The 15,243-nt window shown below is 41.9% G+C and overlaps 1 protein-coding gene across 3 annotated transcripts; it reads left to right on the top strand.

Moving 5' to 3' along the window:
• Window positions 1-69: 69 nt before the first annotated feature.
• On the top strand, window positions 70-15,243 carry LOC100553540 (tRNA-dihydrouridine(47) synthase [NAD(P)(+)]-like). Of its 3 annotated transcripts, none has more exons than XM_062965415.1 (14): window positions 70-231; window positions 1,465-1,687; window positions 2,591-3,097; window positions 3,833-3,874; window positions 4,006-4,161; window positions 4,543-4,653; window positions 6,039-6,104; window positions 6,275-6,385; window positions 7,193-7,289; window positions 7,700-7,775; window positions 8,036-8,224; window positions 9,335-9,463; window positions 10,149-10,294; window positions 13,788-15,243. In XM_062965415.1, the coding sequence occupies exons 1-13, from the start codon at window positions 218-220 to the stop codon at window positions 10,258-10,260; spliced, it is 1,833 nt and encodes a 610-aa protein (XP_062821485.1). In that variant the 5' UTR covers window positions 70-217; the 3' UTR covers window positions 10,261-10,294; window positions 13,788-15,243. The 3 variants fall into 3 exon arrangements, with proteins under 3 accessions (XP_062821485.1, XP_062821486.1, XP_008121235.2); XM_062965416.1 differs by having other exon boundaries at window positions 13,844-15,243; XM_008123028.3 differs by having other exon boundaries at window positions 10,149-15,243.

Consider the following 15,243-nt stretch of genomic DNA (forward strand, 5'->3'; position numbering starts at 1 on the left):
CCCCCTCCCTCCGGCCAATAAACGGCTAGAGCGGAGCTTCAGTTTGTACCGCCAGGAAGGCCGTTTTAAGACTTTCTGTGCCTTTGCCACTTCCGATTTCTACCGGAACTGGGAACAGGGGAGCCTCTAGCCGGTGAAATCTATAGTATTTTCCCTCCAAGTGTTAGGAGACAAAGTAGGGAAAGGATTTTGGGGGGACACGCCTTTTCCCCTGGAAATGAAGGCCTCTCAGTAAGTAAAAATAAAAATTTTCCACCAAAATTTAGCTGCAGAGTAAGCTTGGGGCCAGAAATATATCAGATTGGGAGGTTTTTGCATTTACAGCCTCTTAGAGGTTTCATAGAAACCTTATATAGAAATAACCCTGGCCTTAATTGGAACTTGTCTTTGCAACGTGTTATTTGAATTGGTTAATTAAACCATCGAAAAGCAAAAGTGCCACTGTCTCAGCCTCTTTATTTTAGGTAAGGAATGTTCAACCTGTATCTTGATTTCCACAAAAAAGCAAGACATAATAAAGTGCTTTAAGGGATTCTAAAAATATATATGAATTGACTGTCTTGTTTAATCCCATTTTAATATACAGTAGAGTCTCACTTATCCAACGTTCTGGATTATCCAACGCATTTTTGTAATCAATTTTTTCAATACATCGTGATATTTTGGTGCTAAATTCGTAAACACAGTAATTACTACATAGCATTACTGCATATTGAACTACTTTTTCTGTCGATTTTGTTGTATAACATGATGCTTTGGTGCTTAATTTGTAAAATCATAGCCTAATTAGATGTTTAATAGGCTTTTCCTTAATCCCTCCTTATTATCCAACATATTCGCTTATCCAACGTTCTGCCGGCCCATTTATGTTGGATAAGTGAGACTCTACTGTATTGTCAAAGGCTTTCATGGCCGGAATCACTGGGTCGCTGTGAGTTTTCCAGGCTGTCTGGCCATGTTCGAGAAGCATTCTTTCCTGATGTTTCGCCCACATCTGTGGCAGGCATCCTCAGAGATAAGGTCTGCTGGAAACTAGTCAAGTGGAGTTTATATATCTGCTGGAAACTAGTCAAGTGGAGTTTATCTGTGGAAAGTTCAGGGTGAGGGAAAGAACTCTTGTCTGTTTGAGGCAGGTGGGCATATTGCCATTGGCCACCTTGATTAGCACTGAATAGCCTTTCAGCTTCAAGGTCTGGCGTCTTTGTTGGGAGATGTTAGCTTGCCCTGATTGAGTCATCTCTAGAATTCCTGTTTTCTTAGTGGTATTCTTTATTTATTGGAATCAAAGAACATGAAAGGCACTGCAAACTAATCCAGCCAGAGAAGTCAGCCATAGCAGAGCACTTGATGAACCAACCTGGAAACAGCTTTAATTGTGTCTTCCTGCCTGGCAGAATCGGGTTGGACTGGATGACCCTTGGGGCTCCCTTCCAACTCTAAGATTCTAACCCTCCTCTCTTCCAGGAGCACCTCTACTGGGGCAAAGGTCAGTTCTAGCCTTGATCCCGGAAAAGACCCGAGCGAAGGAAAAGATGGCGGCCCAAACAATGCAGAAACACCCAAGAGCTTGGAGCCAGGAGCACCTCCAACCAAGCTGTTGAAGTTGTCTTCTGCCAAGCCGGAAGCAAGCAAGGGACCTGCAGTTTGTCTTAAGAATGTAAAGCAAAAGAACGTTGTCTGCTTCACGGTAAGGTTTGCAAGTATGAACCACCTGGCATCATTTTAAAATTATTTTTTTTCTGCCCTGCTTTGTCTTTCAAAAGGTACCCAGAAGTAGATCCGAACAAACAGATGAGTGGCAAAAGTGCAAAAAGGAAGTTAAACGTTCTTGTGTCAATGGTTTGAAAGTCAGACTCTGATCCCGGAGAGCTGGCCTTGGCCAAGTCAGCCTCAGAGGAAGGCAACAAAACTTGTGATGAAACCTACATAATAGGGGTTTTTTTAAAGAAAGAAAGCAGGATTATGATAACCATAATAATAAGTGTCATGGCTTGTAGTCATGTCAATGGGAACAAATGGGGATATGCTTTTTGTGATATTGTTTGTTGTATAAAGGCCATCTGGCAGGGATTCTTAAGGGGGAAATCAGGAAACAATAAAGTGGCAATTGCCCCCAAGATCTTGGGAAGGGAGGACATCACAAGGAAATGAATGTGATTTATGATCCCAGGAGCAACTGGAATTGAAGCAAGTTGTAGGCCTTTTATAAAGCAATGCATTAGGTTGTGTCATATTGTAAGCCTCCTTGAGTCCCCATGGGGAGAAAGACAGGGTAAAAATAAAGTTAATAAGAGAGACCTTCCAGTCTTGTCAAAAAATGCCATGCAATGGTGTCTCTGCTGATTGTTAGCAATAAAGTTCCTTTGGAATCCAAGAGACGGAGCAGCAGTTAGGACACCAAGAATCTCAACAAGAGGTCCTAGGATCTGGGATGGGTTTAGACAAATAAAATCTCACAGACGACTCATGAGGGAATATAGACTAGATAGCTTTTATAGTCCCTTCCAACTCTATTTATCTATGATTATATGATTCCAGACGGAAGCAGGATTGGTGGATGTGACCTCACTGCATTTTCCTCTTGTTTAAGGGTGAGAAGTGTTTGTTTGGTGCCATGTGCCCTTGGCAGCATGATCTCGAGAAATACATTGCCACAAAGCTGCCGGACATTGGAGACTGCTGCATTCTCTTCTCGCTGTTCGGCAAGTGCCGATTTGGGATCACCTGCCGCTTCGGTGGGGCTCACTTGGGATCGAACTTCCAGAACCTGGTCAACGACGAGCTGTGGGCAGTGCATAAGGGGAAGTCGGCCGTGAAGAACCAGCATCTGGATAAGGCTGCTGCAGCGCTGAAGGAGTTTCCGTTTCACAAGTCCTCGGTCTACCTACAATGCATCGTCAAGGCCGCAAGCATGTTGGGGATACCCAATGTTGATTCCAAATGCCATTTGCCACCAGTAATTCCCTCGTTAATGCCCTCCCTGGCTCATCCAAAGAGTTTGGCCTCCCGGGCTGGTTCTGAGAACCTGGCTCAGAAAACAGTTGGTGTCCTGACAGATGAAGACCTTATAAGGCTGAGGCCATGCGAGAAAAAAAAGGTATGAAAGATAGGAAATTGTTCATGTTTTAATCTTTTGTATTGTATATTGGCATCGAATTCTGCCGGATTGTGAGCTGCCCTGAGTCCCTTTGGGTGAGAAGGGCGGGATGGAAATGATGGAAATAAATAGGAAATGGCGCAGACCATTTGGTCCTCACCTGGATGTTTTCACACACACTCCTCTCGTGTCTGGGAACTCATCACAGCCACAAATATTTGCCTTTACTAGAGGTGCCTTACTACAAATAGTAATCCAAGCAGCTGCAATTTGTTTTATAATGGACATTTCCACCAAAGGTTTAAACATATGCAACCAATGCAAAATCCTACAGGTGGCTTTCCCATACCGATTTGGCAGGAAAAGTTCTGATTACACCCCTGCGTTCTCATTTTTCTCCTGTAGCATATAAGTGTCCTGGTTTCTACACACATCCCACTTTCCTCCTTGCACTCCATTAACTTGCAAAGAAGGAAGAGGAGAAGGGTCAGTGTTGTCCTTCTCAATAGACTCAAGTGAAAATGAAATGATTCATTTCAGTGATGTGATAACCATTACTCACCCTGCCCATAACTTGTGAAAGATGAACTGTATGAAGGTGTATTTCATAGCAGGAGAAATGGATGCTTCCTTACATTTGTTGAAAAACATGGCCCTCCTTTAGAGACATGTAGAAGTTGGTTTTACTTTTAGTACCTTATTTCGTTCTCACACCATCTTTTCTGTCTTCCACAGCTGGACTTTCGTGGGAAGCTTTATTTATCCCCTTTAGCAAAGGTAGGTAAGTGCTTGATTTTCTCTCTCGAGTGGAAACTAAACATCCTTCTGATAAAAACCAAGAGTCTCGCCATTTTCTTACTCTGGCGGTTCAATCCATCCACAATCCTCTCCCTTCTCTCGGATTTCAGTGGGGCAACCTCCCCTTTCGGAGGATTTGCAAGCGGTTTGGAGCAGACATCACCTGCAGCGAGGTCATTTCCTCTCAAGATTTGTGCCAGGGGGATCTGGAGAAGTGTGCAGAATTCTTCCACCGCCATGAATCGGAAGACTTTTTTGGCATCCAGGTAGCTCTAGAACCTGAGCCTTGCTACTCCCATTTGCCCTATGCAATCCCTTTCAAAATGGTGACAGGAAGCAATATCCATCACTTCCTTCTTCTATTTTGAGAAAAACTAGATAGGAAGATAAAACTATTTGAGGTTATTTGGAGTTCTGGGATATGTGTGGGGGCAGGATAAGGGATTCTTTTCACATTGGATTTTTTCTGGCTCTGGCCAGCCAATCCAGAGTTTGTTTCTTTCTTTGGTTGTAAACCTGGTTCTGCTGAAGTAAAGTAAGACAGTGATTCCTTAGGACTGCCTTTTCTGATGGGATTGTTGCTTGGGGTTGCATGATTTGCTTGTGTGGGCTGGTTGTTTTGTGAGTTTTCCTCTATGACCCTGCAGGTAGAAGGTTCAGCTCCCGAACACATGGTCAAATGCGCAGAATTCCTCAATGAGAGGATCCAAGTGGATTTTGTGGACATTAACGCTGAAGGTCCCGTGTTGTTTGAAAAGGTATGGCAATGGTTTATTTTCTTGTCTTATGTGAAGGTAGAAAACCATCAGGCAGACCTTTGAAGGTTGCCTTTGAAGACGGCCCGGAAATTACAACTAGTACAGTGTTCGGCAGCCAGGCTTCTAACTGGAGCGAATTACAGGGCGCGTTCAACGCCTCTGTTTAAGGAGCTTCACTGGTTGCCATTTACTTTCCGGGCCCAATTCAAGGTGCAGGGTATCACCTACAAAGCCCTAAACGGTTTGGGACCCACCTACCTTAGAGACCGCATCTCCCTCTATGAACCCACACGTTCTCTTCGCTCGTCGGGGGAGGCCCTTCTCTCGCTCCCACCACCCTCACAGTCGCGGTTGGTGGGGACGAGAGAGAGGGCCTTCTCAGTCATGGCCCCCCGGCTTTGGAACTCTCTACCTAGAGAATCAGGCAGGCCCCTACCCTCCTCTCCTTCCGGAAGAGCTTAAAAACCTGGCTATTCCAAAAGTCCTTCGATGTTTAGTTGTTGCTGGATTGATCTATCTGTCCATTCCATAATAGTCCCACTGTTGTTGTCTTGCCATTTTATACCGCACTTTATTGTCCATTCAACTTGAGATTTCCTTTTCTCATTTCGTAACACTCTGCATTTCGCCTGGGATCTACGAATTAGTCTCCTGTTTTTAACACTGTATCCTGCTTGTTGATTTTAATGATTGTTTTTATTGATGTTGATGTTTTTTACTGGGATAATTGTTTTATTGCTTTGTTACTGTTATTTGTTTGTTTTATCGGGCCTGGCCCCATGTAAGCCGTCGCGAGTCCCTTCGGGGAGATGGGGCGGGGTATAAAAATAAAGTTATTATTATTATTATTATTGATCCTTTCACTGTACCTCAGGAAAGGAGAATGTGGCAGAGTTGATCACTTAGGAGTATTTGGCAAGCGGGGGTAAGAAAATGTGTGGGAGGTGATCCAGAGGCCATAGAAATAGCCTGGGAGGGCACAACTGACTCAATAGTAACCTAATTATACTATGTGTGAAGAAGACAGATACAGTCTCACAGTAAAGCCGTCTCAAGTCCCCATGGGGAGAAAGGGTATATATAAAGTTAAATAATAAATAAGAAAATGCATACCTTTGGTGTGTCATTAAGCTTGGGCAGGGGAGGGAGAGCCTTGCATGCAAACTTTGTCAGGAATATGTCTATATTCTTGTTTCTCCTGGATGTTTATGGCAATGAATCAACATGATGAATAGTGAATAGTCTTTTGGGTGGGCAACTGTTTGATAACAGACAGATTATTCAAAGTGGTGCCCTTATCGTGGTGATTTTTTTCCCTTGGATTTGTGGGATAGTAGTAAGAAGACAATCTTTTCAAAGTGTCTCTCCTTTTTTTACTTTTCCAGGGCAGTGGCTCTGCCTTAATGATGCATCCCAACACGTTTGAAAACATCGTTCGTGGCATGGACTATGTACGTTGGGCAGCTGGGCAGAGAACTCTCCTATCCTACTTTGCAGATGGATGTTATCTGCACACGTGTCCCCTTCAGCCAGGGAAAGGAAATGGGTTATTTTCTGCTTCTTTGAAGCATCAAATTGGTTCCTGACACATCACATTGCATTGTGTTTCTCTTGTTGCCAGGTGTCGAACGTTCCTATAACAGTGAAACTGAGGAGCGGCATATCCCTGGATGAGAATCTGGCTCACACCCTCATCCCCGATCTCCATCGTTGGGGAGCCGCTATGGTCACGGTATAGTAGACCCTCCCCCGTCTTTTTTCTCAGGGCTCCTTTGAGTTTATGGGTTCTTATTGTCATTTGCTGTCAAAATCAGCTCCAGCCCACAGCAATGTTACTGCTATTTCTTATCCACTTTTGTGGTCAAGGCAAGGCACGATTTGGATGGATAAAACACATAGCATTTGTTCAGAAAATTAACCATGTCTCTTACATAAACGTATGAAACTAATGTATCTTAAAACAACCCATCTGTACTTGAAAATCCATCATTTAGAAATCTGAAATAGAATTGTGTACACAATCTAAAGTAGCTGACAAACCATTAAAATAACAAATTGTACAATTTTTTTTTAAAAAATTAAATACAATTTAAAAATTAAATACCAATTGGGTTGAAAACAGTTTGTAGTTAGTTTCATAGTAAGATTTAAAATGGTTTTACTCTACTTTGTTCATGCTGTTTAAATGGGGGGGGGGGGTGTTTTTGTTGTAATTTTAGGTCTTTTTTTGTAAACTGCCTCAAGTCCCAATGTGGGAGGAAGGTGAGATGAAAATAAACTGAGGGACAAATGGTTGGAAAAGATATCTGTAAAAGCAATTAAAACACAGCACAAGCCCATAAGGGACCTCCAGGGACCTCTCTTTTCAACAGTCCTGAAAGTTTCCTCCATATGGTGCCTTCCTTTTGTCATCCCTGCTGCGTTCCAATTCACCAAGCATTCCCCAAAAAGTCACAGATCCAAAGTACACCAATTAAAATATTGAAAGCTCAAATGCAGATAATTATATGGCCTAATTTGATACTTCTGACCCTCTCAGCTTCACGGACGGGTAAAAGAATCCACATTTCGATCGCCAGCAGACTGGAACTACATATCACACTGTGCCCAGATTGCCAAACCAATGCCTCTTTTCGGTAAGCCATGTTTTTATCGCCTTTTCTTCCTCTGCATTGGTTGGGCTGAGGCACGGCAAAGCCGTGCCCAACTGCTCTTCTCCATAGATTCGTAGAGAAAGGCCATAATAGTCAAATCTGCAAATAGCCCAGTCCTCAAAAGTCAAAATAACAAATGTGGAATGCTGGCAGAATATGTATTTTAAAACGTGTGACGAATATATTTTAGTATAGATGTTCCAACTTCTATGAATACTGTCTATAGAGGAGTCTGAGGTCTCAAAGCAGAATTGGACTCACTTCCTTAACTATATCATGGTCCTAATTTTAGAGCAGATAATATGATTCCATTTTGCGAATGAGCTTTTTCATAACAGGAAGTGTTTGCATTTTCTGCTGAGCCCATCTTTCTTCCCTTTCTTGTGATCCAGGATGTGGAGATATTTTCTCCTTTGAAGATGTCTTAAAAGCCAAGCAAACTGGCGTTTCGGGGGTCATGATTGGAAGGCAAGTATTTTTTCCTTTTCTGTAATAGGAGTATCCTGACACAGGACAAGTGTTTGTTCAAAGCCTTTCATATCATGGCACCATTCTGTGTTACATTGAATTGTTTGTAATTTTTCTTATGCCTCCCAAGTCTTTGCTTTGGTCTCAGCGACATCAGAGAGATGTTCGGTGAGGACTGGGCCTTTTCGGTGTTTGCTCCCATCTTCTGGATCTCTCTCTCTCTCTCTCTCTCTCTCTCTCTCTCTCACATCACTTCTCAGGGGCGCCTTGGTCAAGCCATGGATCTTCACTGAAATCAAAGAGATGCGGCACTGGGACATCTCTGCCCAGGAACGGCTGGACATGCTCAAAGAATTCACGGACTACGGCTTGGAGTATTGGGGGACCGACACAAACGGTGTGGAGAAAACCCGGGCTGCCCTCGTGCAGTGGCTACAATTCCTCAGCAGGTAACAAAAGCTCAGCGAACCCCACCGAATTATATAGAAAGCTGGGCCCAGTTTGGTTGAACAGCCTTGATTTATAATTGAACTATATAATACGATTCCTGTATTTACAGATGATGCAGGATTTGGCAGGGATGTGCAAAACTGCTGGTACACTGATACTTTGAATTAAGAATTTAATTTGTTCCATAACTGGGCTCTTAACTCAAATTGCTCTGATCTCAAATCAGAGTTGCCCATTGAAATGCTATTAATTGGTTCTAGCCCTCCAAAACACCCCCACCATTTTTGTTATGTGTTTTGAATTAAGAAAATGTACTTTAAAAATCACAAATAATGTATGAATGCACATTTACATGGAACAATAAAAAAGAAAGATCAACTTTAAAATGGTAGAAGCATAAAGTTATGGCACAATGGTAGAAGCACAAAGTAGTTGCAAGAAAGCACAAACGAAGAGCCAGAAGCATCCTCTTCTTCATATTGTACTCATTCCAGCCTCCCTCTCTCTTGCTCTCTCCCTTCCTCTCTCTCTCTCTTCATGGAACTAAACATACCAGGAATAAAACCACAAAATCAACTAACCCAAAGTTCCTCAAGAACAAGAATAAAGCATACTGCAATCTCCAGAAGTGGACAAGAGTATAAGGCACAGAGGCGTCCTTTGAAGCCCTAAAGCCCTCGCTCTTAACTCAAAATGCTGCTCATATGTCAAAGTGAAAACCGGGCCAAGCGACTGCTCTAATCTCAAAATGCTCTTAAATCGAGATTCCACTGTAGTAGCAAACCTTATTGTGGAAAGAATACTGTAGAGCAGGCCTCTTCAATCTGCAACCCTCCAGGCATTTGGGCCTCTGACTCCCCCAGAAGGCCCAGCTTGTGCAATGGCCAGGAATTCTGGGAGCTGAAGTCCAAAGCACCTGGAGGGCTGCAGATTGAAGAGGCCTGTTGCATGTTAAAGTATGGGTCCTGATCCCAAACGGGGTCCCCTTAAAAAAAAAACAAATGACATGCCTAAAACCTCAGATTTTGGACTCTGTTGCAAAAACAAACAAACCCCAGTTGCACTGAGCATACAATTTTCCTGTCGTTTTTCTCCTTTCTTTTGGGCAGGTACATCCCTGTTGCGTTACTGGAGCACCAACCTCCAAAATTCGGCAACAAACCTCCTAATTCTTTGTCTGGAGACTACTTGGAAGTCTTAATGTCAAGCAGAAAGACGAAGGATATGGTGAAGATCAGGTAAAAAAAGGGGGGGGGGGTTCCTGGCATCTCCACTTTCCCCTTTTTTGTGGGTGAGTTAAGTGTCTTGTGTGATTTCCAAATAGCCTCCAGAGAACATGCTACAGCAGCCATCATCTTGGCATTATGGTAACTTATGGTAACTCCATCTCTGCCATTTCATTCACCTGAATCTTTGGAGAAATGGCCTCCTTAAGGAAGTTGCTAGGCTATCAGGAGATTCGATGGCATGCTTCCCGCACAGAGTTGCATTAGAAGACCTACCAAATTCCTATAATAGAATCGGAGATGGAAAAGACCCCAACCCGATTCTGCCATAAAGGAAAACAGAATCAAATCAACCCCAACAGATTGCTATCCTGCCTCTTCCAATCAATATTGGAAGTCAGGTAATGGTGTTTCATTATATTTGTTGTTTCAGGTCCATAGATACAGATATGAAGACCTCGCTGTTTAGATTTAAAGCATTAGGAGGAGGGGCATTCTGTCCCGTAACAAAACCATAGACAAGTAAAAAAAAAACACATTCCAATACTTTCTTTTTGGCTTGTTCTTTCTAAGGTTCTCCTTTTATAACAAGGGGGAAAATGACTTGTTGTCATTGCTAACACCATGCCTGGTATTGAAAAACAGTTTGTACATTAATATTTTGCTCTTACCTTCTTATTGTGTCACCTTCTTGCAGCGAGATGTTTTTAGGTCCAGTCTCATCTGACTTCAACTTCTCATGGATGCAATATATGAACAGCTATGAGCTGCAGCAGGACAGAAGGCAAATGGTTTGTAAGCTGCTCTGAATCCCCTCCGGGGTGAGAAGAGCAGGATATAAATGTAAGTAAATAAATAAATAAGAATGGAGTGGCAAGCAAATGAAGCTAGAGAAACTCCCTTAAGACTAGGCCACTAGAGGGGGGAGCAAATGAAGCCCCAGAAATGATACCCTAAAACAGGAGTCCTCAAACTTTTTAAGCAGAGGGCCGGTCCACAATCCTTCAGACTATTGAGGGGACGAATTATCATTTGGAAAAAAATACAAATTCCTATGCACACTGCACATATCTTATTTTCAGTGCAAAAAATAACAATGAAAGAACAATACAATATTTAATAATAAAAACAATTTTAACCAACATAAATCTATCAGGATTAAAATTGGCAGTGTGAGCCTACTTCTGGCCAATGAGATAGTCAAGTTAATTAGAATTGCCTAGCTCACATTGGACTACTTTCCTTGCCAGAAGGTAATGGGGGACATTCCTGAAATCCAGATACCCTACATCAGGGGTCCTCAAACTTTTAAAACAAAGGGCCGGTCCACAATCCTTCAGACTGTTGAGGGGCCGAATTATCATTTGGAAAAAAACGAACAAGTTCCTATGCACACTGCACATATCTTATTTGTAGTGCAAAACAACAACAATGAAAGAACAATACAATATTTAAAAATGAAAACAATTTTAACCAACATAAACCTATCAGGCTTTCAATAGGAAGTGTGTCTGATTCTGGCAAATGAGATAGTCAGGTTAATTAGGATTGTTGTTGTGTGTCCTCAAGTCATTTCAGGCTCTGGGTGAGCCTAAGTCTAAAATAATTTATTTATTCATTTACTACATTTATATCCCACCCTTCTCACCCAGAAGGGAACTCAGAGCAGCTGTATGTACATACAATATATTATTAGCATAGCACAATATTAGCATTATATATTACTATATTGAACTATACCACTATACTGTATTATACCGTGTTTCCCGAAAATAAGACAGTGTCTTATATTAATTTTTGCTCCCAAAGATGCTCTAGGTCTTATTTTCAGGGGATGTCTTATTTTTCCATGAAGAATTCACATTTATTGTTGAACCAAAAAAATGAACATTATATACCGTACAATAGTTGTCATCACAAACCAGCGTAACCAGACAAACTGTGAATCCTATCAATAATTTATTACTACCATTACTTCCATGTACAACAATCTATGGTACGTACATTTATCAATCCTGCATGCTCTGGTGTTCTGTTCAGCGGACATGTTTCCAAACAAAAACTTTGCTAGGTCTTACTTTTGGGAGAGGCCTTATATTTAGTAAGTCAGCAAAACCTCTACTAGGTCTTATTTTCTGGAGAGGTCTTATTTTAGGGGAAACAGGGTATGTAATATATAACATATAATTAATTTTATTATATAGTATTAGTATTATATGATTAAAACTGATATAGAATATATTATAAATGAGGGCGGGGGGGCAAGTATATAACCTTGGAGATCCGCATCTAGTCCCCGGGCCTTAGTTTGGGGACCCCTGGTATTATTATTAGTATTATACAATTAAAACTGATATAAAATATATTATAAATGAGGACGGGGCCCAGGTATGACCTTGGAGGGCCGCATCCCGTCCCCGGGCCTTAGTTTGGGGACCCCTGGTATTATTATTAGTATTATACGATTAAAACTGATATAAAATATGAGGCTGGGTGCCAGGTATATGACCTTGGAGGGCAGCATCCGTCCCCAGGCCTTAGTTTGGTGAACCCTGGTATTATTATTATTATACAATTAAAACTGATCTAAAATATATTATAAATGAGGGTGGGGGCCAGGTATGACCGTGGAGGGCCACATCCGTCCCTGGGCCTTAGTTTGAGGACCCCTAGTATTATTATTAGTATTATATGATTAGAACTGATCTAAACTATATTATAAATGAGGGTGGGGGCCAGGTATGACCGTGGAGGGCCACATCCGTCCCTGGGCCTTAGTTTGGGGACCCCTGGTATTATTATTAGTATTATATGATTAAAACTGATCTAAAATATATTATAAATGAGGGTGGGGGCCAGGTATGACCGTGGAGGGCCACATCCGTCCCTGGGCCTTAGTTTGGGGACCCCTGGTATTATTATTAGTATTATATGATTAAAACTGATATAAAATATATTATAAAGGAGGACGGGGGCCAGGTATGACCTTGGAGGGCCGCATCCCATCCCCGGGCCTTAATTTGGGGACCCCTGGTATTATTATTATTATACGATTAAAACTGATATAAAATATATTATAAATGAGGGTGGGGGCCAGGTATGACCGTGGAGGGCCACATCCGTCCCTGGGCCTTAGTTTGGGGACCCCTGGTATTATTATTAGTATTATATGATTAAAACTGATATAAAATATATTATAAAGGAGGACGGGGGCCAGGTATGACCTTGGAGGGCCGCATCCCATCCCCGGGCCTTAATTTGGGGACCCCTGGTATTATTATTATTATACGATTAAAACTGATATAAAATATATTATAAATGAGGGCGCGGGCCAGGTATGACCTTGGAGGGCCGCATCCGTCCCCAGGCCTTAGTTTGGGGACCCCTGGTATTATTATTATTATATGATTAAAACTGATATAAAATATATTATAAATGAGGGCGGGGGGGGGCAGGTATATAACCTTGGAAGTCCGCATCCGGTCCCTGGGCCTTAGTTTGGGGACCCCTGGTATTACTATTAGTATTATACAATTAAAACTGATATAAAATATATTATAAATGAGGGCAGGGGCCAGGTATGACCTTGGAGGGCCGCATCCGGTCCCCGGGCCTTAGTTTGGGGACCCCTGGTATTATTATTAGTATTACGATTAAAAGTAATACAGTAGAGTCTCACTAATCCAAGCTAAACGGGCCGGCAGAAGCTTGGATAAGCGAATATCTTGGATTATAAGGACTGATCAAGGAAAAGCCTATTAAACATCAAATTAGGTTATGATTTTACAAATTAAGCACCAAAACTTCATGTTATACAACAAATTTGACAGAAAAAGTAGTTCAATATGCAGTAATGTTATGTTGTAATTACTGTATGAATTTAGCACCAAAATATCACAATATATTGAAAACATTGACTACAAAAATGGCTTGGATTATCCAGAGGCTTGGATAAGCAAGGCTTGGATTAGTGAGACTCTACTGTATAAAATATATTATAAATGAGGCTGGGGGCCAGGTATGACCTTGGAGGGCCACATCCGCTCCCCGGGCCTTAGTTTGGGGACCCCTGCCCTTCAAGGCCTTCCCTGTATCTACTCTTAATGCCCAGACTACTAAGAATGGAGTGGCAAGCAAATGAAGCTCTAGAAAAACCCTTAAGACTAGGCCATTAGAAGGGAGAAGGGGCAAATGAAGCCCCTGAGGCGATACTTTAAAACGTGAGGTAAATATCCAAGTGATTTCACTCTGTTTTGACAGCCCTCACAAGGGCTTTTTCTCTTCCCTCAGTCGAGGCCTGTTCTCCCTTTTTTTGCCGCCATTTTTTTTTCCTCAGGCAGAGATTCTTCTTCTCGAGGAAATTCAAGAACATCCTCCTTCATGTCTCCTCAGCGCTCGACTGACGAGAATCCCGCGCGGCGTGATGTCCTCAGCGTCATTCCGCGTGGCCACGCCCCCTCGGCTAATCTAACCAATCGGATTGAACCAGCTGCTTCAATTTCATTGGCCGCCGCTTCCCGCTCAGCCCAAGCGCCCTGGCAAAATGGCGGCCGAATGTTTTGCTCCTTTCTGTCATCCGTGGATCCCATTTTGGGTCTTCATCTTGCCCTTTTGGGGCCTTCTTGAAACATGCCTTCTATGCCATCATTCCAGCCGTTGATAAAGATGGTGACTAGCCTTTTGTTCATTTTATTTATAGCAAACCTTTTTTTCCCATTCAGTAAACCATAACAGCCAAATCCTATAATCTGGACAACACCTCCCAACAAAGGATCCCCCCAAATATGAATGTTGCAGTTGGCCAGTTTGATTGAATGGCCTTGCAGCTTCAGATCCTGGTTGCCTCCTGCCTGGGGGAATCCTTTGCGGGGAAGTGTTAGCTGGCCCTGGTTGTTTCTTGGCTCGAATTCCCCTGTCTTCTGAGAGTTGTTCTTTATTTATTGTCCTGATTTTAGAGGGTTTTTTAAAATTGTGTTCATTTTCATAGTTCCCGCCTTTCTATTGAAAATCTGCCTCTTTTCTCATCTGCTAGACTGATAAATTTAATTAGACAGATGAATGAATACATTAATAAACATAGACAGATGAATGAATACATTAATAAAGATAAGAAAAAACTAGTACAAGACGATGTACCAATGGTACATCACGCAACAAAAACTGTCCAAATGCTATAAAAATCTATCTGATAACTGCAGGCTTTGAAGCTGCAAGGCCGTTCAATATACAATAGAGTCTCACTTATCCAAGGTTCTGGATTATCCATTGCATTTTTGTAGTCAACGTTTTCAATATATCGTGATATTTTGGTGCTAATTCCCCCCCAGGCAGGACGCAGCCAGGCTTTGAAGCTGCAAGGCCGTTCAATATACAATAGAGTCTCACTTATCCAAGACTCGCTTATCCAAGATTCTGGATTATCCAATGCATTTTTGTAGTAAACGTTTTCGATATATCGTGATATTTTGGTACTAAATTCGTAAATACAGTAATTACAACATGACATTACTGCGCATTGAACTACTTTTTCTGTCAAATTTGTTGTATAACATGATGTTTTGGTGCTTAATTTGTAAAATCATAACCTAATTTGATGTTTAATAGGCTTTTCCTTAATCCCTCCTTATTATCCAAGATATTCGCTTATCAAAGTTTCTGCTATCCTTTTTAGCTTGGATAACTGAGACTCTACTGTATGTATTTTATTCTGTATTATTGTATCTATCTGGGCTTGGCCCCATGTTCGGGGGGAGATGGAGGCAGGATACAAAAATAAAATTATTATTATTATT

Source organism: Anolis carolinensis, unplaced genomic scaffold (genome assembly GCF_035594765.1).
Source record: "Anolis carolinensis isolate JA03-04 unplaced genomic scaffold, rAnoCar3.1.pri scaffold_14, whole genome shotgun sequence".
Lineage (NCBI taxonomy): Eukaryota > Metazoa > Chordata > Lepidosauria > Squamata > Dactyloidae > Anolis > Anolis carolinensis.